The sequence below is a fragment of the Cinclus cinclus genome, chromosome Z (assembly GCF_963662255.1).
Source record: "Cinclus cinclus chromosome Z, bCinCin1.1, whole genome shotgun sequence".
NCBI classification, from domain to species: Eukaryota; Metazoa; Chordata; class Aves; order Passeriformes; family Cinclidae; genus Cinclus; species Cinclus cinclus.
Window position 1 is genome coordinate 258,782 of NC_085084.1, and position 25,322 is coordinate 284,103.

Sequence of the window (25,322 nt, forward strand, 5' to 3'; positions counted from 1 at the left end):
ACATTACATTGATGGGGCTGGAGGGCTTGAGGTGAGCATCAGTGATCGAATCAAACATCTCTGGCGGCCAGAGACTGGCAGCAGCACTGAGAATTGGATTGGGAAGGTAAAGTGAAGCTGAAATGCAATCAGGATGAAAAAGAGAATGCCAGCCATGAATGAAGGACTCTCAGGTGCCAACCACACCTGACCAGCAGCACAGCAGTGGACTAAACCCCTCCAGCCTTGCCACACTGCCTCCGACTTCCCACAGAGTGTATGGGTTCACCAAAGGAAAGAACAGAGATCACAAGTCCAAGAAAGATCAGCTGCAACCTCTCTAGGTGTGGAGGCAGCCTTAAGGCCTTTACCTGCATCACTCTGCAGTGCTGTGCACACACACTGGGCCCTTGAAGGGGTGCAGAGAAAGGGGAAGGCAGGGGTGCAGCACAGCAGCAAACACCTTGCCGAACATGCACCTTCACCCAGCCAAGCCCTGAACACACTCTAATCTCCTATCAGACAAGTCCTACCTGTTACAACTCTGTAATGAGTAAAAAATTTATTTGGCAATTTCGAAAAATGGAGGTGAGTTTAGTTTGGGCTTGCCAGGTACCAAGGTGATTGTCACAGCATTGACAATTATCTTCACAACAAGGTTTTGGACCTTTTTGTAATGGTTTAGCAAAGTTTAAAAACCTGGGCCCATGTGTTTGAACAATGCAGTCTGTGAACAGGAGAACAAACTATGAGGAATGCACCAGTGTGCACATACATAACCTACAACTGTCTATTCACTTAAAACAGACATAGACTGTATATATATATATAAACATAGTGACCATCTGTGTTCCATCTGTCCATCTGTATGACTACATACCAATGTACAGATGTTCATAAGGAAAAAATCAAGGGTACTAGAAAAGACCTCTTCACCCTTGGCAACGTTGATTATTGACTGGTTCATTCAGTTCCTGATAGAGATAGTGTGATTGCCTAGGATGCACCTTGCAGGTTTCTAAACTGAAGGCTCCAGAATCAATTTTGTGGTAACTGGTTAGATGTGACCAGCTTACAAATTCAGCATGGGTGTCAGGAAGCAAATTCAAGTAGCACCATCACTGTTTTATTAAATATCAGCGGTGAGGAAAGGCTCCTGGTTGAGCAAGTCTAAGGACAGAGTAGAGATTAACAATTTTGAGTTGTTTCCATCTCCAAGGTGACAAGCAGGTACACAGCAGGTCATGGCTGGTGGTGCAAAATGATGCTGAAGCTCACAGCTTGCACAGATTTGTCACTCCTGAAGTGAGGACAGTGCCAACAGCTTCTGCTGTCTTGGCTGCAGATCACCACTTCCTCTGGTGTCTGAGAGGTCCACTCTTTGTGGTGGCTATGTGCTAAGGGCAGCCCTCATCCTCTGCCAGCTTCCCTCCAGCTCTGCCCAGAGAGGGGCAGGACAGACAATGTGACCTTCTTGGAAAGAAGGCAAAAACTTGTCCTTGGTGGCCAGAGGCTTCTGCCCCAGTGGTGACCAGTGGAGCTACACATGGATACTCCACTGCCCAACAAATTTTCCACTTTCCTGAGTGGTGCAGTAATACCAGTTTCATACTCTGCAGTCAAATCATCAACTCAACAGCTCCATTTTCACCCTAAGAGAAACATTCTTGGGAATTTGCTTCAGCTGTGACAAGGATCTGGGAAGTAGGAGTCAGTATTTAGAAACAAGATCAAAAGGTTCCAGAGGTTTACACTGAATTAACACACCAGACACTAACTTCATGTGGAACCATGACAGATTCCAGCATCCTGACATCCTGATGTCCTGCTTTAAAGTAAACTGACCCTGTAAGGTGCTGTGGTGGTCAAACCATTAGGTACCAAATACTGCTGCAACAAGTAACATGCAGATGCAAGATAGGAAGAATAGGTAAACTGAGCAGTTACACAGATTTTAAACTCAAAAACACACTCCTAAACTATTCCAAAATAATCTTCCTTGTATTCAGACATGCCTATAATTATGTTCACCCTGTCTCTGAGCACTCATAACAGCTCTGAGCCACTGTCCATTGTCATCCAAGGCAATGATAAATGGGGACTGTTCCTTGTCCCCTGAGTAGCAGAAAAAGACAGGCTCTGCTCTACCAAAAAAACCTCCCTCTTCCAGAAATCCTGTGTCCTCCAGCCTGGAGCAAATGAGAATGGGGAGAGAAGTGAGAAGTGAGAATTGGGAGAGAATGGCTAGATGCTCACTCTCAAGGAACCAACTGGAAAACCAAGGAATCAGAGAAGAAAAAGACTGCTGCATGACTATTTCTTATTAGTTGACGTACAGACAAAAAAAGTCAGGCACTGTCAAGCATGAAATCTTATTGGGACAATAGAGATGGAATTGCTACTGCTGACAGCAATGTTTACAAGGGCATGATGTGTCGATGCTGCACAGCATGAAACCAGCAGCCCCGTCTAGCTCTGTGAATTGTAACAAGAGGCAAAATATCCCATTTGGGACAGAGAGAAATTGTACCACCAAAAATAACCTCTCAGGTGTAAAATCCATTACAGGTGGATAGAACGAAATGCACAGGAGCCCAGCTGGCACAGCAGGAGGCTCCTGAGCTCTCTCCAGCCAAAGCACATAGCAAACATGGTCTCTCAGAGACTTTCCATTGGGTTCGAGGGCTTCCCATCATCTCCAGCCAAGAAAAGGTGGAGTAAAGGGAGCAGAAATGTGCTCCTCACACCGTGGGCTCTGACATCCTGACAGAAGGTATTGCTTAAGCATTCTGAGGTAACATGCAAGATATTGGACCATCTGCCAGCCTTCAGACACCCTGAGCCCTGTTATCAGACTGCTGAGAAACCAGTACCACCTCCTAAAGATCAGTTTTTTTAAAGCCTCCACCACCAAATCTGTCTAACCCGAAGGAACTGTATACAGAGCAGTCTGGCAGCTCAGTCCAACTAGCCTTAAAACTGCTAAATTTGAGACCTTCCAAAGAATAATCCAGCAGGCAAATGTCCCAGGGACAGCAGGTGCAGAAAATTGCACTGCAGGGGAACTGAACACAGAGGGAATACCTTCACCACAAAGTTCATTAATAATTGTTCAGAATTATAAGGGGAAAGGCTGAAGCATGTTTAGCCAATATAAGACATTCTGGTGTCTTCATCTGAAGTGCTCAGCTACCATGAAATGTGGCTTTCATGTGCAAACTTGTGCATCAACTGCTCACAGCCTCTCTCTTAGGCTTGTGCCTTCTCTTCTCATGAAGCACAGAAATGCAAAAAGAGGATATGTATCCTGGCCATTACATGCAGCAGTGTGAGGGTGAGCAGTGCCCACTCCAGCAGAGCTATGTGACAGCTCATCAGGCAAAACCCAGCACCCAGCAGTTACTGCAGCATCACAGGGAAATGAGGCTCTGATGTGTGAGATGGCCACCACACAACCAAAGCTGTTCTTACAGAGGTTTCCTCACTGTAAGTTTGCTGTCTTCATATTTTGCTGACTAAAAGTTGATATGACTCATGTAAAGCAGCTGAAAGAAGCATATTGTGATGCCATCATTCCCACAAGAGCAGCATCCTATAGACCTTGTCCTGCTCTACTAATCAGCATCTCTGAACTCCTGGTCTAGTGGAAGCAGAGAGGTCAGACAGGGTGGCCTTTAAAGGTCCCTTCCCTTCTGTGATTCTATGATTCCAGCTCCTGTGAGGGACATCTGTTCCCCGCTACTGTGCCCTTTTGCAAGATGTCAGAGAACCATAATGACAGGGCTGCAGGTAGGTTCTAAACAAAGTGCTGATGGTGGGTGCACATCCCTACTCAGCCTGTGACCAAAGAAACTCAGAGAGCAGCTGATGCAGTCTACAAATGTTTCTTTGCAGACAGCACCCCATTACAGAGCTCCAGGGAGGCAGTTTCAGGAAGATGGAGTGCCCATATGATCAGAAAACCACCACATTTCACTGATGTTAGCACCTGACAGAATTCCAATACGCTGACCTCCACTGTAGACATCTCTTTTGCCATGTTCAAATCAGCCAGATCAATGCCCTAACAAGAGATTTTGACTGGATTTCCTTTCAGTACAAGACAACTAGGCCAAGAATCCTTGGTTCCTAACCTACATCTGTAATATGGATCTGCAGGAGTGAAGAAAAATCAGTCTTCAGCCAGAGCTATAACCTTACAGGAATTATCATAGGTATATGTTGATTACAAATACCTCTTAGCAGGATCTCCTTAGCTAATGCTCATGAAGAAAATGGAGACAGCAAAGGCCGTGGCTGTGAAACTAACTCCAAGCTCAAGAAAAGTTGCTCCAGCATTACAGGTGGAGGGCAGTGGCATGAGTGCACTCCTGTCATGAAAGAAGGGCTGGAGTACAGAGAAACAAACTTCAAACTGCCTGGGGCAGACTGCCCAGGAGCACACACAAAACTGAAAAGGTCTAGCTGAATATCTCATAGCATACCTGGTGTAGTTGAAGGTTCCTGCCCATGGCAGGGGGCTGGAACTAGATGGCCTCTAAGGGTCCTTCCCACTCAAACCATTCTGTGATTCTGTGATTTTATGGGTATCAAATGTGAAAACTAGTTGCAGTCAGTATTGTTGCAGAAGTTCAGCAATATACCAGTGCAATACTTCATCTATCAGCTACTCATAAGTCCTGCTAGAGCAGGTAGGGACATCCATCTCTAGATTTTCCCAATTAGGACTTCCTTTTCCATCTGTAAAGTCTTCTCAAGTTAAAAAATAATAAAAAGAGGGGTTTGGCTTTTGCAGAACATCTGGATGTACCTAAAACACATATTTTGGTGCTTGCTGATGATGGCTGTTGTTGCTCTGCCTGAGCTGCTGTGTGTCTAGAGCCCCAGAGAGCTCTAGAAAGAGCAGGCACAGGCTGCCCATGCCTCAGGAGGAGCAGGCCATGCACACAGCCCAAGCACCAGGGGCTGATGGCACATTCCCATGCCCTGCAGATGCTCACTACACCTGAGCCAGTGCATGTCTGCTGAGATGCACATTTCCATCTGCAGTCCCATGGCAGAGCTAGCTCTGCCCCAAGGCTTGTGTTTCATCACTAGGCTCAACAAGGAGACCCCCCCAACCTTTTGAAAGCACTACAGCTCTCTCTGAGTTCTACCATATCCTCATCACTATGCCATGACTAATCTGTAAAGGGGCGCTTCTCCAGTTCTGGCACATCCAGGTAATACAGATAGCTTGCAGGTGTGAATCCAATACTCCTGCAGGCTCGGTAGGACAAGCTATTTACATAATTAGCTAAAAAGCACACTCAGTGCAAAATGCAGTCACCAAGTCTAATGCAAATAATCCCCAATGGGACTATTCTGCAAATACCAGGAGAGGGCAACATGGGCAGGATTCAATCAGCACTGAACAACCACCTCCAGCAATGAAAACCCTCAATGCAAAGAGCACACACACAAAGGAGATGGCAGACAAAAACTGAACTGAAGAGAGCTGCCAGTCTCAGGACACCTCCATTTTCTGCATTTCACTGATTTTGCTCTGTCTGCTCATGGGAAACTTCGCGATCGGCAACAACAGCAATTACAGCTTACAATATTAACTCCAGAGGTTCCCAAAGCACCATCCAAGAAAGTGGTTTTCCATTATCATTCAGGATTTCAGGAGGCTCTCATTTCAGTCAAGGAAATAATTCTGATTTTAAAATCCCAGTAAGCTTGAATTGCTCGAACCAACTGTGACAGCAGCAGATTTCATCCTGTACATGATAATCCTGGTACTAGCGCTGCACTTTGGAGAAGGCAGCTGACCTGACATTCCCTGCAGAACTGTTTACTCCTTCCCTAGGGGCAGGAACACATTTGGGGGGAAATAGGGAGACCCTGGCTTAGTCACACCCTCACCCTGGTGGTCACCGCAGTGTATAGATGGAACAAGGCAACAGAAAACCCATTACTACTTCTGGGGCACACAGAAAGCCTGACACAGAAATACATGACAATTGGAGAGCTCTTGGTACAACAGAGTTGCCAGATCATTTAACTTATGCCTTGCTGTCAGACCTTTTATGCAGGAATATAGCCCCTGCCTCTTTCCAACCACCTGGTGACTGGTCACCTCTCTCTGCCAGGGCAAACGAGCCTGAGCCTTACACTGCAGCTTCCCTATGCTCCCCTCATCCCAAATGTGTTTGAAATTCAAGCATTTGCTTTAACAGTGCAGAGGTATGCTGGCCCAAGAGACTGGGTGTACAAGATGCTGATGTACAAATAGGGAAAAGGGGGAAAATCCAGCATCACACATCATGATATGAAGTGTGTGACCCTCCTCTTACAGAAACACCTTTGTCAAAAGTAGCATGTGAAGGAAAGTAACCACCAAAAAGCCAAACACTCTTTTCTTGACTTTGTTCTTCAGACCTCTCAAAAATCAGTCATAATTTTAAAGCTGGAATACTACTTGTGAAAGTTTGTAACATAATTTATCCACTGTAAGGCAGAACTTTTATCATCTCTGTCTGTATGCACATGCATGTGTAGGATGCACCAGAGACATACATACATGCTCTGTGTAGGCACATAGGTACAGACATGCATTGCAACTGCAACTTTAGCATTTCCTCCTCTCTGGATTCCACCAATTTCTTGATAAATCAGAATTATCAATCTTGCTCGTGACTTTTCTACATATTTTATATTAGCATTTATAACAAATATCCATCAAAACTGACAAGTCCTGCTTTTCCACAAAACTGGGTCTTCTTTCAAAAATGCATTCTAACAGAGATTCCTGGCCAGCCCCAGTACTGGCACCATCACGGTGATCTGACAAGTCACCTACCCCTAAACTGAATTTCAGCTAAATTTATATGAAGAGGTTGTTCCTTGAAAAGCATCTAGCAGTCGACAGCTCCTGATGAGAACAGCTGGAGCTACAGCAGGGCTGTAAGGAGTGGTGGAAGTCTGGGCTTTTCATTAACATAGCTCTGAGAAAATCCCTGCTTCACTGAAGCCGGTGGCGAACTGGCAGGGCTTCACCTCAGAGCCAGAGGAGAGCTCTCAAGAAAACAGCAGCCCTGGGGACCACATTAGGAGAAAAGTGACAAACATGCTTGATGTGCACACAAGACAGCTGGTAACCTGCCTGCTCAGAAAGGGCAGCTGCGCTGGCAGGGAGTTTTCCTGTGCTGAGCTGTGAACAGGTGAGCATCACTGATGGCCAGGGCAGAGCCCCTCAAACCCCTCGAACCCCTCAGGCACGAGCCACAGGGACACCCTCACCTGGGGACAGCCAGGACCATCCACCCAGCCGTGGCCATGTCCACAGGGATCCCACATGGGCTGGCAGCAGAGCCCCAGGGCACAGGGATGCAGGCAAGCCCAGGTGTCCAGCAGGCAGCAGCTCAGGGTTCACAAGGCAGCTGAGATTCACACTGATGCTAAGGAATGGGGAAGGCTCCACTGACAGAACTGAAGTTGTATGGGGAGGATCTCAGCCCTCAGGCTCTGTCACCTGGCTAGGCAGAGCCTGGTCTTTCCTTCCCCAGAATACTGTCCTGCCTGAGCACAGCTCAGGAGAACACTTTGCTCTCAAACATTTGGAATGGCTTTTTATTTCATTTCTACAAATTTAGAAATTCATAGAAAATGTAGAACTTTCTCAGACACTGAGACTACATTATTTTAATACTACTGTAGTGGATCAGAGCTGAGCTATATTTATTCTTTTCTCCCTAGAATTTCATGAGGAGTGAAATTTCAAAGAGAAATCCTGTGCCAGCTGAGCTGCTTCTGTTAATTTCTGGGATGGCTGGATTACCATCAGTGAACCTACCAATGTAGGGTGGCTCCTGAAACACTCCAGGGTTTAATTCTTATGTGGTGGCAGTCACACTCCTCCTCCAGACATCCACACCTTTCCAGATGTGACACTGCCACTGCTGCTGTCATGGCCAGAGCCAGCTGCCACGTCAGCACATCCAGGATGGACCATGTCAGGTACACAAAAGGCAAAAACTGAAAGAAAACTCCAAGTGTTCTCAGAAATTAATTATGCCAAAGAACTGAAAAATGAGGTCCCAAGGAAATGTTAAAGAAAATACATACATATATATATATATATATATATATATATATGTATATAACTTGCACCAAAAGTAGATTGCTTTGTATAGAGCACAGATGAAGCCATCATTGCCATCTAATAGCAAAGGCCACGTCAAACTCTATTTAAAATGACAATATCAGTGTCTGTGTGGTGAGGGAAAGCCATCTCTTCTGAAGAGAGAAGGAAATAATGGGACAAGTAGCCTAACTCACTGTGCATCCCTGGGAATGGAGCCCTGAATGCAAAGGACAGTCTACACCAGCAGGAGAAATCCAGATCAGTACTTGCCTACCCTGCAAAACCTTCTGCCCTTCCAAAGCTTCATCTCACTACACTTTTTCCTTGGGGTAAACTTCAGTGAGTAAGCACTTCTGGAGTGGGGCCAGAAGTCATAAAAATAAACTCCAGAACTTCCTGAGGACTCTGGAGGGGGTTTCTTTGTTTTTCACCTTTGTGTGGGCTTGGACATCTCCACTTGTTTAACCTGACTGCCTGCAGTACAGAGGGAATTTTCTGATTTTTTATGCATTTTTCCATTGCCTGTTGTTAGCTACAGATGACTTGGCAGTGGAATCTTTGCATCTCAGGTGCTCCAAGTGGCTGTCTCCCCAGCAGTGCCATGGAGCCAGGAGGCATGGTCAGTCCCCTTCCCATCACTTGAGGAAATCTCTCTCTGTGTCCCATCCTACTCACCACTGCCCAGAAAGACACTTCAGTGTTTTTGACATAATAAACTTGAACTTTCTATTGGCAGGTGATTTTTTTTTCTCTCCATAACCTCCTGCTTTTTTCCTCTCACTGCTTTTCTGCTTTTACCTCTTTCCCTTGCAGTTAAGATTCCCAAAGGGTTCAGTCCTTTGCACAGCACTTGCACAGTGCAAAAGATCCCAAGAAAGTGCTGGAGAAGAAGGACACCATCAATCCCCAACACCATCAGGCTCTGGTCACTGTTTGAAGTGATCTGAGTAATAGGGATTTATGTCAATATGGACCTCATCAGTGGTTAATTCATGCACTGAATTCCATCACCTGCTGGTTGCAACATGTGTTTTTGTGCTGCTGAGGCTGAGAGTGCGGGCAGGCAGTACAGACACGTCAGTGGGCTGTCACCATCCATACTCCTAGGCCAGCACCATGACCCCTCATTCAGCACATCCTCCCTGATGGGACCCCAGCTCAAAAGTGCCTAAAACAACTCAAGAAACTGAGTCAAACAAAGAATAAGTCTTGGGTGGGTAGAGAACCCACCCCTTCTCAGGACAGGACAGGGCTTTTACACCAGAGAAGATACTCACTAGAGGTGTCTGGAATGAGCAAAACACTGGGAGCCAGCACTGACTGCCAGAAGAGGGGACAGAGGAGTAGGGGCAGAAGAGTCCCACATTCCAGCCCTCAGAGATCAAAGATTCTGATATTTGATGGAGTAGTATTTCTATTAAGATCTACTTAACTTTCGTGAAAATTTGGAAAGTCATAGCTGGAAATGGATGTTTACACAGTCACGATTAACCTCATGGCTGGCATTACCTTAATTCTCTCCCTCTAGCCCTGGGCCCTCCAGGGAGCTGCAGGCTGGCACAGCAGCTCTCACCACCCAGGGCTGTGCCACAGCACAGAGCTCAGTGGTGGGGTGGGAGCTGTCTGGTGTCACAGGCAGGACACTGTGACCAAGAGGGCAGAACTGACATGTGTTTGTCTCCACCACGAGGGACAGAGCAGCAGAATGCCCCCAGACTCTCTCCATCTGCCATGTGTACACACTGCAAGTCATGGCACAACTTCAGGTGGGCATAGAGACATGGACATCACACCTGAGTGTTCTGGGAAAAGCTTAGCACCAGCTGTGGTTGTGGTGCTCAACTTTTAAAGAGGTGGACTTCAGACAAAAGCAGAAAAAAATACTTTACAAGCCTCTCCAGCAGCCTCCTGGAGTTGATGCCTTGGCACATTGTCCCTTGACCACAAGAGAAGATGACAGAAGAATCTGGCAGCATTTACTCCATGCTAGGCTCCCTTTGGAGGCCACTGACCTTCTCATGCAGTCTCCAAGACATTTGTGCCCACTGCCCTTCAAACCCCTGCCTGGGTGTGAGTGTAGTTTCTTCTTTCTGTCCCTCTGCAGAAACAGCTGAGACACAAAATACAAAAACACTCACTCATGGTGAGTGGTATGCTTAGCTCTTCTCTGTCTCTCTGCCCCCAGGCATGGTACTGACTTGGCAAGCTCTTGTCCACCTTTGTCCCTGCCAAGGACTTCTCCAGCTGATCTCCACAGTGGCCATGGCACTGGTGTCATTGGAAATATTTCCATCAGCTTCCATGCACAGGTCTGCACTTGCTTGGATACTCAGACATGCCTAACCCAGGGCATCCCTTCATGGAAACATAACTGTGAAATGGGATGGTTCTAAAGGAACCACATTGCACACAGTGGTGGGTGCAATCCTTCTCATTTTCTCCTCATTCCTATTAGTGTCCCCGCTACTCTTGGAGCCTTATTCTCTCAAAAAGAAGGCTGTGACCCAAACACCTGGAACACACTAAAGAACTCCTTGCTTTTATATGTGATTAAAAGCATTTCTCAAAGAGCTCAGTCGAGGAAAGAAAACACCAGCACTTACATCATCACACCAGATGCTGACAGGAATGTTGGATTATAATTTGGAAGAAAAGCAAAACAACTGTTACAAGTGGAAGTTTCCTGCTTTTAATTCCCCAAACTCCTTCACTGCTGAGAAGTCTGTTAAGGTTGAGGTACAGGAACAAGATTCTTCCTCCAGCCCCAGGCCAGCCCTGACAGTATCCACAAACAGCAGCTGCCTGTGCCAAAGGCAGGATTTGCATGCAGACGTGCTCAGGCTGAGCTGCTCCAGCCCTCTGCAGATCAGCAGGCAGAGGGCTCTCCACAAGGTGCAGCAGAGCTACAGCCAGCATGCAGGTGCCAGCATCTCCCCCTTGCATCCCCTGGCACCCCCTTGTTCAGTGAGCATTCTGGGAAGGACCAGCAGGCACAACACAATTCCCACAGAGCACAGACCTGGGCTCTTTGGTGGAGAGCTCTCCCACTTGGGACAGCCCCAGCTCACACAGACATCCCAGGTAAGAAGCACATCCCATGCCTCAGGCCTGTATGCTTGCTCCAGGATCCCTCTCAGCTGGCATGGCACAAACACAGCAGTTCTTGTGCTTACACTTGGGTATGAGCCCCTCTGACATCCCTTGCACACTTGCACAGCTCTGCAGGGTGGAGACCAGGGCTAGCAAAGACAGGAGTGAAGGGAGATGGAGGGTTGGGCTCTGCCTGGCCCTGCACTGGCCCTTCCTCCCCCACCATCCTCAGAGAATCCTCCAGAGGACTTATGGGCCAGCAACCTCCTTCGTCCCCAGACGTGTCCTGACCCCTGTCTCCTGTGCACCCACCTGTGGACAAAAGCATCTTTTGCCCTCTTCTCAGTGCTCAACAAGGATTGTTTAACCTCACTTCAGAAATCTTTGACTTTCAGACTGTCAGGAAATGCTCAGTGCTTCTCAAAATATGTCAGGTGTCCATCATGAAATCACCACTGCTCACTGACCAGCTGCTGCTGGTGCAGTGAAACCAGCCCCTACCCATACACTGGCTGTCAGCACCAGATGGAACATTCAGCTTGCTCTATCTTGGGGTCTTGCTGCCCTAAAACAGACACCGTTGAGAGCAGGCATCCCATCATAGTCACTCTGTGCATTCCTGCTGCCCATCTGCACCTCCACAGCCCTTCCCTGGGATGTAGGGCTAGGCAAACTTGCAACCACTGCACCTGAGGAGGCAATTTACAGGCAGAGAAGCAAGGTGGCTGCCCAGCATCCTCCACTGCTGGAGGCTGCAGCAGCTGCCTGTGTCTCTCTGCCTCATTATGGGACAGCCTGCTCCTCACGTCAGTCTCCAGTAGTATCTTGTTTAACCAAAAGTGAAAGCAACTGATCCCCCACGAAGCCACATCTGCTCCAAGTCCATGTTACAACAGGGGGAAAAATGACACCTTCAGCTATGTACACCAATAAAGACTGTCTGATTTGGTTTGCCCCTGTTGCTCCCCAGCAAGCTCCCCACAGGGTTAAATACTGGTGACATCTGCTAATAACATGTCAAGAGTGAGGAGAACAAAACTGATTAATGAATTATATCAAAGTGCTCAGTGCAGCTGGAAGGGCAAGTTCATCCCACCTCACCCCCAGGTCGAGGGCAACCAGGACATCTGGACAGCACTGCACAGCCATTGGCTCCAGGAAATGTGTGCAGGGAGGCAGAGCAGCAGGCACTCACCTTCCAACAGCTACAGGCAAAGGACACAATGTGAGGGGCTCTCTGAGGAGAGAGCCTCTCCAAAGTCAGGAAATGGTTAAATTAGCTCTGCCTCTTGTGCATGTACAACATGATACAGGCCAAAACTGGGTGACATGCTTCTCCTCTTCATTTCTGTATCTGTGGCAGATACAGAGCCTTAGGACACCTCCATGGGCAAAATGCAACCACCCACACCCATCCACAAGGACCTTGTGGTAAGCAGGGTAGGGAGGGTGTTATGGATGCTCCTAGGGATCCCTCCCAACAGACAAAGATGTTGGAGTACCTGACTACACCTCTCCAAACCTGAAGCCCTGAGCCTATTACAAAAGCAGTTTAAACAGCCTGCTGAGGACAGCATTACTGTCCAGCTTAGGAGCTCAAACCCCATGACTCATCCTGACAAACTGATGGGGGTTGCTTTAGCAATGGCATGCTCATTTCTGAATGGGAACTGAAAAAAAGATGAGAAGGTTCTCAGCTCTACTTCTAGAACTGCTTTTGCTTTTCAAGGAAACTCTTAATCCTTTTCTCTGCAGTTAAAGCAGAGTTTTCTCACAGGCACTGAAAAAATGGCTCTGTGGCACAGGAGCCATGTGATGTCAAACAGACAGCTTGTCTCCTGACCTGGCTGATAAAATACAGAATTTCCACCCTACCTGCTTTCACACATATATTTAACTATGCATTTATAACATGGACTCGGAAAAATGTACCAGATGTACAATCACAGAGTTAAGTAACAATGGTATATTTTGCAAGAAGCTGAGCACAAGGGGTTTTATACTTCCACCACCAAATTAGTTCCTGTGTTGCTGAAATGTCCCCCCCCCCCCACCCCCAGCACCCCCCCAGGCTCTTGCAAGTTTTCTCCCAGTTCAGAAAATCTGTCTCTACTCTGCAACCTGATCATGTGTTTCCACTAAAGGATGCACAGGCACACACATGACCCTGTTTGTACAGCTCGGGCACCAGGCGGCTGATTTTAGCTGTGTTTCCCCAGGGGATGGGGCTGTGGGTTGAGGGGTACCACTACAGCTTCAGCCTACCCACTCACCACACCCTCCAGCCAGGAGGGTTGGGGCAGCAAGGGGCACTGAGGGCAGGGCAGGGAGCTGGACCTGCACTGTTTGCAGGGCACTGCTGGACCTGCACTAGCAGCAGGAGCTGAGAAGAGCATGGATGATCCTCAGCAAGAGGCTGGAGGCTGTTTCAGCAGGAAAGACAGTCACCCCTCCTCCACATGCCCTCTGTGTCCTCAGCTGAAAAAGCCCCACCAGACTTCTGGTGTCCCCTCTGCTACACAAATTATGTCCACAACCATGCCTCAGCTTCTCTCTGTAGGTTAATCCAAAATGAAAATAATGCTCTAAACTAAAGGTATTTTTAAAAGACATCAGCATAGAATTTCTCGTCTTTTACCTTCCTCTTCATCTCTGGTGCCTTTCTCTCCAAAACATTGTTTGCAGTAGGATGCAGAACAAAACAGGACCATACACCCTGTGGATCTCAGGAGTGTATCAACAATATCCAACCCCAAGCAAACTGCTTAGTTCCACCCTCCAAGACTCCAGTACAAATGTCACTGATGAAGAAAATCCTGAGTGAAGCAGCACAGCAGATATCTGTGCAGTTAATTTGCTGTCACTTTGCAGATATTTCCTATTTCAGGTGGCCAGAAAATCAGCACAGTTGTGTCTCTTCCCCTATTCCTTGGCAGAAGGGAGAAGTTCCACAGCATGGAGGAGGGCCAGGGTCAAAACTGACACACTGCCATAGCTTTCCCAAACACCAGACAAGCCCCTGCTCCTGGCCACTGTGCCACTGGGATGGTCCCTGCCTTGTCTGAGACCTTGGCAAAATCCTGCTGAAACAGAACCAAGCTGCACTGCAGGGGATGTCCACAGCTCCATCACATCACAAACACTCAGCACCGCCCCAACCCTGCCCCACCCCTCTGGCTGTGCAGCCATGCACTCTCTTCCCCAACAACAGCTCCTGCTACCTTCATCCCGCTTGCGCTTGTTGCTCTCAGTGCCAGGGGAGGCAATTCCCAGGATCCCACTGATGGAGTAGGATGAGCCAGCAGAGTCAGTGGTTACAGAGGACACCTGGGTGACTGATCCCGTGGAGGCTGCAAGGTAAGGACAGGCAGTCAGTCGCAGGACAACATGGGCACCAGCTTACCCAAGAGCCACTGGCCCCCATGGCAGACAGGGGGTGGGCTGAGGCTCAGCTCGCCATCGTAGCCCCTCCAGCTCAGGAAGAGCCCTTACTGACCCCAGCCATGCCCACTGCAACCCACAAGTACACCACAGCAGCCCAGGGCAGGGGTGGGAGCAGAGGCATGGTCAGCCCTTGCCCCCATCTCAAGGGGTTGGGTCTGTGTGCTGAGGAACAGGAGATGCTTTTCCTTAGCAGTCAGACACCCCAGCTCACACAAGGCTTGGTGGAAAAGTTCATTGCCTGGGACAGCAGAGGCTCTCCAGTGACACAGCAGCCAGGTCACCAGCAAGGTGGACAGAGCTTGCTGGGAACACAGTCATGCAGAGAAAGGAGCTGCCACAAGAGGGTACCCAGGACAGGAACCTCCTGGGAGCAGAGCAATCTGCACTTGCTGTACTAACTGTGCACCCTGCTAGACCATGCCACTCAGCACTGGCCCGTGGGGACCTTGCACAGCTGGGGTTACCCAGGGAAGGAAGGCTGAAAGACCCTGTGGTTCCCCAAATTATGACCTAAATCCATTTTGCTTTGAAAAAGCCCTCAGAAGAGGGTACTGTTTGTGTCCAGCAAGGGCAGTCACTCAGCAGCAGCATACACTAGTCTGGATGTGCCACACTGCCCAGCAAACACTGTCCTTGTGATGCTGTGGGTGCCCAAGGCTTCATGGAAGCAGGCAGAGGAGGGAGCACCAGCATCACCTCCATCACCTCACAGGCTAAGCCTGTCCCGCCACGTCCCTACATCCTAGAACTCACCATGCAGACCCCAAGGGCAGGATTGGGGGATACGCTATGGCACCACACCAAACACCCCCAGACAGGACTCACACTGAGCAACCCCATGTCAGGATTCCCTGCTCCCTCTATCAACTCTAAGCCCTGAGAAACAAGATTTTTCTTCTCCGTTCTTGACTTTTTCAAGAAGAGACAGCACTTAAGCTACCACAGTGAGATAAAGGAAGATTTTCTACCCCAAGACTGCTTTGGCATTTTCTGGAGAGAAAGGCTGAGGGTCTACAGAATGACTCCTCTGACAAGCTGCTTAAGGCAGCCCTGCCCCTCCACTCCCTTTCTCCCAGTGCCAACACACCCTTCCCAAGAGAGAACCAGCAAGCATTTCACCATATCACAGGTGACAGCAAAAAGGCAGAGAGAAACCAGGGCCCCCCACCACCTGCTATGGAGCAAGGGCTGACCAATGCCCTGTCAGGTTTCATGGAACAGGAACATGAAGAGAGCAGCCCTGAGCCCTCCATCCCTGCTGCACTGCAGCACAGGAGCACCCACCCTCCTCAGAGAGACACTGTCAGCCAGGACAAGGGCTGAGGGTGTCTCAGCAGCCCGGGGGTCACCCTCCACCAGCATCACCTCCCTCAGGTTTCAGCATCACTGTTCTGTGGCTGAATGAAAAGTTTCCCAAAGTTTTGCTACCTCTTCACTCAAGACTGCAAGTGCACAAAGAACTATGGAAGGGATGGTTGATAGATGGAAAAAACACATTCAAAACTACTTACTGACTAATGATGCAGAAAATGTTATGAATAAGTATCCCTTTCTTGATTTATTACTTTAATTATCTGACATTCTATAGACCCCTATTAGTGGGGTTTTTTGGTTTAGATTTCAATTTTCTGTCTCATGCTGAAAGCTATTTATCATAATAATCAGGAAAATTCAAAACCTTTTAACAGTATTTATAAAATTCATTTACTATGTTCAGCCCTTGGAGAATGACAAAGAAGGCACATTAGCACGTGTGCTGAAGTGTTTTATGCAGAATTATCTGTCCATAAGAATGATTAAAAGTTCTTCAGAGTATTTGTAATCCATTTTTTTTTTAATGTATTTTAAAAAAAGTTTTCCTTACCTATGCTGTGACTGGAAGCTGGGACCTGCTGATTGGGTGGCTGCTGCACCTTGGTCCGTATGATCCTGTGAGTAATGGAAAAAAACCACTTAGCTAGCCTTAGGCATGCAATGGCAAGAGGCATTAGGCAGTATTTTTTTCTGTGCAAGACACTGATCAATACAAGAAATGTCTTTCTGCATCTGCTCCCCTCATCACTCATTGAAAGGTCAAAGTTTGGCAGGTGGACCCAAGACCACACTTGTGCCCCCAGCCCGTGCCATTGGAGTCATCAGGGTGAGATTCCACAGAGTCACAGAATCACTGCATGGTCCAGATTGGAAGAGACAGCAGCTGACTGTGGGTCCTCTGATCTAACCTCCCTCCTCAAGAAAGGACAGCCCAGGGCACACTGGAGAGGATCGCATCTGGGTGGTTCTCAGGATGCTTCAGAGTTTGGTGCTTTGGGGGCTTTGAGGACCCAGTCCTCACTGCCCATTAAAAAAAGATGTCCATAGCTATCCGAGCAGACATCAGTACCCCCTCCCCAGGGAGCTGGAACCATCTGAGCCCAGAGCTCCCAGCAGGCTGTGGTCTGCACTCTTGGGTGCTGGGACACATTTGCAAGGCTTTTTCTAGAGCATACCACGTATGGCACTCACATGGCTAGAGGCACCTGGACACCTTGGGAAAGGATCAGCTTAGCCATTTTTTTTTTTTTTTAAGTGTTGGAATAAATGCTAGTCTTAAAAGCTGAATGACCATGTTTATCATAACTGGGTGCATGCAGTCACTGCTTTGATTGATAGCGACATCCATGAGAAAAAATTCAGAGATACAGATAAAGCAGAAGGCACGTGTGGAGGTGCAGGACACAGGGTCCTGCTACAAAGGGAGATTCTTCTACACACATTGTTTACCTGCCCATGAAAAAACACTATGAAAAAACAGAACACAGGGACAGAAACACCTCTGGAGATCACACAACTCTGCCTCAGGCAGAATTGGAACAGGCTGGAAGGAAACACGCCCTTGGTTCCCCACACATCCCCCAGCCCCAGGCACTACTGTTACAGCAGCAGTGCCAGAGTGGACATTTCCCCTCTCTGTTCCTGACAATTTCCCTTCCCAGTCCTGCCTGCCTTGAATTTGAAGGAGAGCAGAGGAGGGGAGCTGTCAGGTGGAGTGGGCTTGGGGGTGAACATGCAGGAACACACAGCAGCTCCTCACTGGTAAGCCCCCCACAAACAGCACAGGGACCACCACTGGCGACACCCAACTCCATCTCAGAAAAGGATGCACTGCCTCCAGTCCTTGGAGGAGTCTGATGGAGGCTGGCAGAGGTCTGGTCTGCCCACAAGCCATCTTTCAGCTGCCAGCCCCAGAGTGAAGCTGCTGGGTGTCAGGCACAACCAGGAGATGGGTCACAGCAGCAGAGCCCAGAGGAACCAGCCCAGTGTGAGGGGCAGGATCAGCTGGAGCAGCAGCGTTCAGACAGGACCCTGCATGGTCAAGAGTGGAAACAGCCCACTGCACAAAGCTGTCATGGTGAAGAAAGGGTGCCCAGGGCCTTCTGACACATTAACATCTTTATCTCTGGAGACTGGAGCAGTTGAAAGCAGCTGGACAGGTCTCAGCTGATTTGAGCAAAGCTAATCACAATGATTAATTAAGTCTTAATCACACAGACTTGCTTCTGCTATTGAAGAGTGTCCTATTATTAACATTGATGTTATTAATTAATAATAATTATTATTATTATTCAGTCTTACATGGAGGCAGCAGCTCAAACTTGTCTGCTCAAAGGCTCCATCGGTAGTGGGGATGAGCTGGGTGCATTCCATCCCCATGAACCCCATCGTTCCACAGGAACAGCATCAGCATCTTGGGAGGGAACAGCACAGCTCTGGTGAGCACCCCCTGCACTGTGGGGACAGGGACAGAGAACCAGAGTGGTGCCTCCATCCTCCCCTGTGCAGAAAGATCAACTGCAGCAGGACAGGAGCCAGGGAGCAAGATCTATGCTCAGGTTTGTGCTGAGCAGGCAGCCCCTGCTTTGTACTTCAGTGGTGAACAAGTATATTGTGGGCAGGGGCTGCATTCTTTCCCACCAGCAAAGCCCCAAAGTTTACACTCCATGTTAAATATGAGGATGTAACCCACAGACTGCTGGAACTGTAGGATTCATCATTGAAGCCAAGTGTTTTGATGTGAATTCCAGGTTCTTTGTCCCATGATTGTTCAGTCTGGGTTTTCACTATGAGCTCCTAGGCTGGCAAAAACAAATCTCTGGGTAAACAGATTGACTCCAACAGATTGCATGCATCTTTTAAAAGGGATTGCAAACCTTTGAGAAAAGGAGAATATCTTAGCTGGAGAGAAAAGCAGATAAGAAAGAATTTACGGCCAAAAAAGATTTACAGCCAAAAACCTTGGTGACAGGTCATGAACTGAGTTTCTTATACAAGGGCACTAGAGAGAGTGGACATTATGAGTGTGGAAACATATAAGCATGCAGCAAGAAGAACATGGAAACTGTCTCAAAATATGACTGGAGGCTACTTAAATCTCCCTTTTACCTAGAGCTGTGACTGCCTTTTTTGTTAGCTTTTTTGTGGACATGTGAAGTTCTCCTTCACAAGTAGAGGAATGCTCTTAGCAGCCATGCTTCTCACATGACTCATTGGCATCAATAGAAGCAGAGCTTTTCCTTAGGTATTTGATATTTTGCTTTGTTTTTCCTGGTGTCTGTAATATTTCTCAAACCCTCTCTATATTGAAGACACCACGTCCATAGAGCTACAGCATGCTGCTCTGGAGCCTCCAAGCAGCAAGGGCCACATGTGAACTGACACATTTTTTCTTTTAATTCCACAAACATATGAGTCGACATTCAGTCCATCAAGGCAGAAACTGCTCTCTCTACTAATGCTGGGGAAGCCACTCCGGCTACTCAGGCAGCAACTCGGTGAATGCAAATCAGATTGGGATAGCCAATAAAAGAATATTGCATCAATTTATTTCACGTCTGAACACAAATGAGACATTTTATAGCGAGCTGCATTCGAAGAATTTGCATGCAGTTGCACAAGTGAAAATCATCTTATCAGATGGTGAGGAAGAAGCCTGGAACAGAGTGAAAATCAAAGAACCCTGCTTGCCAGGGCCATGGGTGCCCAAAAGCTCTGCTGTTCAAGTACTCATCTCTTACTCTTGCTCTGGCAGAGCTGGAGATCTCACATAGTATTTCACTGGGTTTTTCCAGCCTTATACATCACTTGACTCAGGAGGAAGCCATGAGCACAGAAGGTGTAATGGACAAGGCAGTAGGCTAGAGCCCCTAACCCAGCCCTGACATGGCAAATCACCCAAACATGGGACTGAGTCTCTCCAAATGAGTTTCCCTTGCATTTTTACAGAAGCAATTCAAGGCTACTTAAGTTCCCCAATGTAAAAAGCAGACAGCAGAGGCCCTCAGCAACTACCAACTAAATTCCCCCATTGATATTCACACTGCACACAGGCCCGGGCCAATGTCAGCAACACCAATCAGGTTTCAGGTGACAAAATGGTACCTCAGACCCATACCTTGGGTCCCTTTCTTTCCCAGGTAACTGTCACCCTACTCAATGGCCATCTGAGCTTCTCCCCTGGGCAAAGCATGTCCCACTGAGACCCCACCCCACAGAGCAGAGCAGGGGCTTTGTTCATAGCAAACACATTGGGGGATTCCCAGCAAGCATTCCCATTCTCCTACTCACAGGTAGGGGATAGGATGGAAAAGAAGCAGAGGCTGAACCTGCCCACTCCTAGGAAAGCCTCCTCATCCACGGTGCTTCAGTCACCAAAGGAAGCACACAGCTGCTCCCTAGCCCCAAGTGCCCTAGGGAAACAGGTGAAGCTGCTTTTCTTACAAACAGCCCCGAGCACCCAGTCCTACTACAGGACAAAGACATGGTGATAGTGCTTCTGTGGAGCATCCCACCCCAGGACCACACTGAGCTTTACCTGTTGATGGAACTGACACTGGGCACGGTGTCGTTGTCACACACTCGCTCAGCAAGGAGTCTGTCCCTGATCTCCCAGGCAAACATGGTGGGATTTTGGCGTTTGTACTCAGCAATTTTTTCAACGACTTTGGGTGTGGCGACCTTTGGTTTTGATCCTCCAATCACTCCAGGCTTAATACTCCCGGTTTCATAATACCTGGGACAACATCCAAAACAAAGCTTTGGTTATCACACACAAACAGAGAACATGCTCTGAGATTTACAGAGAACATCATATCAAGGTAACCAAACCCCAGCAAATCCTGAGATACATCTTCACTTTCACATACACGTTTTCTGCCTGTGTGGTTCTTTATGACCTAATAGATTAACTTATAGTAATTGGAATTGGGCCTTAGGATACAATATTTTTTTTTCTGTAATAGCAAGACAAAAGAGACAACGCAAGATTAAAGGGCATGCTGAGATCCAAAATTAACTGAAAATGTGTGTTATTAATCAGCAGTACTGGCAATAATAGAAACAAATCACACCAAAGACCACTTTTTGCAGTGGACTCTTGTAGCAAATTACCATTTTTACAGAAATGCTGTCATTAATATCTACGGCTTGTTATGATTCAAAGTTAAATGAAGGCTAGATGTTGTATTTTATTTGCACCTCTGGAATAAATACACCAGCACATCTTTTTCCTGTTTTATGTTTTTAATATGTATTTTGTGGTTTTAATAGTTCCTATTTTTCAAAATGTATCCTTTTCATCACTATGTTTTCAGTAGTTTCAATAACAAATTTTGAGGGAAAGGGAGCTGCTCATGCTCCAGAGGGCTCCAGCTGAGGCAGGGGTCGGTTTCTGTGACCAGCACTTCCTCGGGTGCAGCATCCTCACCTCCAGCAGCAGCTCTGCTGATGCCATGTCCCCAGGAAAGATGGAGAATGAGATCCTTAAACCAAAATAAATCTATTTCTTCACATGTATGTCACACAAGATCGACTGCTTTTGGTAGCTTTGCCGTAATACATGGCAGCTGAGATCCCTGGGCCCTGAAAGTCTCCCTCTTTAATAGTTTGTTTAGTCTTGAACATGCTGCTAAGAGCAGAAGTCACATCTTACATGTTGAGGGCTGGAATGGAGACCAAGAATGAGACTGCATTCCTCCATGCTGCATTCCTCTCACAGCCCCAAATTTCTTTGTATCTTGTGAATTTTCGCAGATGAAAAATAAACCCCATGCCTACCTCCAGCTACCACCCCAGCTGCCTAATCCTGCACACCCCTTTCATACAGAGCAGACCTTGACTCCATCAGCCTCTAAACCAGGTGCCCACCAGGCTGGGCTTGCAGCAGCTCAATCACAACTGCTCACTGTACCCACATTTCTAGCTCAGAAAAAACTCCCAAGAAAGATAAGCCTGCTTATTAATATATATTCTCTGCAACTACCTGACATAACCATTATACAAAAGAAAAAAAAATTCCCTGTCTTTCTAGCCTGAGCAGAGCACAGAAACCGTCTGCACTGCCAAAGTCTGCCTCACTGAAATGTGCAATCGTGTTCATCAAATTTTTAACAAGCTACCTGCTCTCAGTATTTCTGGGAGAGCTCTGTGTGCAGGGCCTGAAGTTCCTTTAAAGAGACTGACACTGAATTGTTCATACCTGTTCTCAGGTACACTGTGTACAAATGTTGATTACCAGTCTCCATGAGCCATTCATGCAATATCAGTTATGGCAAGCGTTGAGTGTTAGAGATGGATTAACCCTCCTGCTGCCCCTAAATGCTGTGAACTTTAGGGCAGAGGGGAAAAACTTAGTTCCCCTCGCAGTTCTGTGAGAACATGATGAATCAACGGCAAACAGAGCCCATAAACCTTCTAAATTCTTGCAGCTCTAACCTCAAAGCCTTGAGGTTGAAGTTGCTGGCACCACTTCTTTGAGGAGGATGGAGAATGCAGCCAGACAACACTGTAAATACTACCAGACAAAGAGTCACAATTCTCTTAGATCTAGTCAAAATGATGGATTTCACAAATATTCTTCATGCTTTTTCACAACAGTGCCCGTGGTCAGTACCCCGCAGTCCAGGACAGCCTGGCCAAGAGGAGCACTGCCATCAGCACAGGGTGCTATGTCTGTGCACAGCAGCCACTGCTGTCCCACGGCTGGTCAGCAGGGCAGGAGAGCCAGGGAGGGCCCTTCCAGCACAGCACTGCACCTCTGAGATTCCCATAGCCACGGCACAGAGCTCTGGTGCCTTCAGGGCAGCAAGACCTCTACTCCCAAACTCTTCCACTCTGCCCTCCTGCCTGCTCCCATAGCCTCCAGGTGATCCCACAGGAAGGCTGGCCCTGCATGGGAGGAGCAGGACTGGCCCAGCTCCCCTTCCCTGGGTGCAGGGGGAGTTCATCACAATGGGGACAGTTCCCACCCTGCTCTGCCATGGACATCCCCCTCCTCTCCACCCTGGTCATGAATCTGGGAGCAGCCACAAGAACTGCAGGCTGCATGGCTCCAGCATCCCTGACTCCCATCTCCTTTTTAAAGGCAAGGGTGACTGCAGCCAGCATTATTCCATGTGCAGGAGGTCAGGGCCTTTTGCTTCAGAGAGCTACAAAGGCAGGTGTAGGGTGGGCACCACCACAGCACCCTCCTCTGAGGATTAAGAGCTTCACTTGCCCTGCAACAGCTACCTGCCTCTGCATGTTTTTTTAAATCTCCATCTAGTACTGAAAATTCTGATAATAAAACTCCAAATGCAAGGATTTATCATAAGGATTCCCATTTCTCACACACATGCACACATAGGAGAAAACATACACACACAGACATGCAATTACAGAGATGTTTTACCCACTGTAATTATTAGTTAGGAAAATAATGAGCTATGAAATTCCAATTTATTGTTGACAACTTTAATGACAGAGCTCTGGAACCTCACTCTGAGCTCTACAGTGCAAATATATCTAAGAGGAGACCTAAACTGCCAGAAGAAAAACCATCAGACTTTTGCCTGGTGGGTAAATAAAATGCCTGCTTCCAAGCTGCATGTTGGTCCTGGTGGGAATTGCTGGCAATTCCAGTGCAACAGTGACCATCACCAGGCAAAGCATGCCAGCCCGGCAGGGAGCAGGAGCCTGTGCTCGCTGCACATGTGGAGCTGTGGCTGAGTGAAGCAGCCCATGGTGGGCAGCATAAAGCCCAGGGAAAGTTTTCCTCTTGACACCAGCTCAAGTCATTTGTGTCCTCAAAACTCCACTAGGAGAAGTGGGTGTGGGCTGCAGGGAAGGCACATCCCTGAGAGGAAGATGTGAGGGAGATGAAGCAGGAGCACCGAGGGAAGCCTGCACCCTGCAACTCTCAAACTGAGTGGGGATGTGGAGGAGCTGCTCACGGGCTTGGGCAAGTAGAGGTAAGATGGTTCTGTGGAAAACACTGACAAGACCTGCAGAACCAGGGGCCTGTGATTCTGACAAAGCTTAACACTAATACAGCCAATAATTGATCAACACATCCCCTGTGTGATACTACAAAAAAAAAAATTGCCTTAATCATCTTTGCAGCTGTGCTATGCCTAGTAAAGCATATTTAGGAACTGGGAAAAAATTAAAATAAAAATAGCAAAATTCTAAACAATTAAATTATCAGTGAAATCCTAGCAAACAAGTCAGTAAGTAACTTTTCCAGATGATAAAGAAAAACACTTTGTAAAAAAAAATCCCTTTAATATATGTTTTCCAAATCTGTAAGAATACCTGGGGTTCAAAACCCTCTGGAAACTGTAATTTACACAAATTAAGTTTAGGTTTGCACAGAAAATCAAGAAATCAAAAAGGGAAAAAGCAAACAAGTCATTTTTTAACCAGAATCTACGCCGAAATTTAAAAGGCAATTTGGAAATAATATTAATTCAGAGTTTAATATCCTGTTGCCACAGTGTTTAAACCAGGTCTTGGCTGAACAGAGAGCTACTCCTAAAGTAGCCAAAATAAGATTATTACTAGTTACTTAGGGTGTTCTGTGCTCTCTTAATCCAGTAGAAGACTGGAAAAAGACATTTGATTATAAACAGTGGGACAGATTGCAGAAGAGCTTGCATGAATGCACATGCTGCACTGTTGGTGAAATATATAATGATAATATTATTTAAGAAGAGTTCTATTCGAGAAGTAAAAGAAGTAATTTCCACAACTTCTGCGTTTTTTCACATTTTGCTGAATATGACTCCCATATTTCCCTTCCTGTTCAGAGCAGATATTCACTATATATTCAGCAAGTACTAGTTGCATTCTACACTTTGCACTAGAATTACCTACAAGAAACGGTAACAGGGGCTCACAAGACCTGCGGATATTGTCTCTTTCTTCCCACATCAGACAGATAAAACCACGACTCCTCAGGAAGTCTCTCCCCTCACTGGACTGCTCTCCCGTCTCCATTTGTTCGCAGCTTCTGGTTCTGGGACTGGCACCACACTTCTCTCCTGACGGACACAGAAGGATTTGCCGACCCCCTTTACCTGCCGAGGATTTTGCTGACACAGCCGTGGCTGACGCGGAGCTGCCGGGAGATGTCACACGGCCGGACCCCTTGGTGGGCGAGCTCCACGATCCTTTGGCGAACGACATCAGGGAGAGGGCGGCCGTTCACAAAAACACCCCCCAGCTGATTTACGCCTCCATGTCCTGGAACACACAGGGGAGGGGGAGAAGGGCCGGAGAAGAGCTGTGTGAGAGTTTCAGATGTCTCTGCTGGGCAGAACCTCCAGCCCCAGCACTCAGCGGCGCTGGGAGCCGCTCCCCAGAACCGGTCCGATGTCCCCAGGCGGAG

The 25,322-nt window shown here is 47.5% G+C and overlaps 1 protein-coding gene across 7 annotated transcripts in view; it reads right to left on the bottom strand.

The window, feature by feature from the left end:
• PAX5 (paired box 5) overlaps window positions 1-25,322 on the bottom strand; it is a 124,969-nt gene that overhangs the window by 92,232 nt on the left and 7,415 nt on the right. For 5 of the 7 annotated variants that reach the window (XM_062512687.1, XM_062512685.1, XM_062512684.1 and 2 more), the window contains exons 2-5: window positions 25,012-25,177; window positions 20,493-20,690; window positions 16,506-16,570; window positions 14,419-14,547 (exon numbers count right to left, since the gene is read on the bottom strand). In XM_062512687.1, coding sequence (XP_062368671.1) covers window positions 14,419-14,547; window positions 16,506-16,570; window positions 20,493-20,690; window positions 25,012-25,177 — 558 coding nt within the window. The remainder of the gene's footprint in view (window positions 1-14,418; window positions 14,548-16,505; window positions 16,571-20,492; window positions 20,691-25,011; window positions 25,178-25,322) is intronic. The other 2 variants (XM_062512690.1, XM_062512689.1) reach the window with 2 other exon arrangements.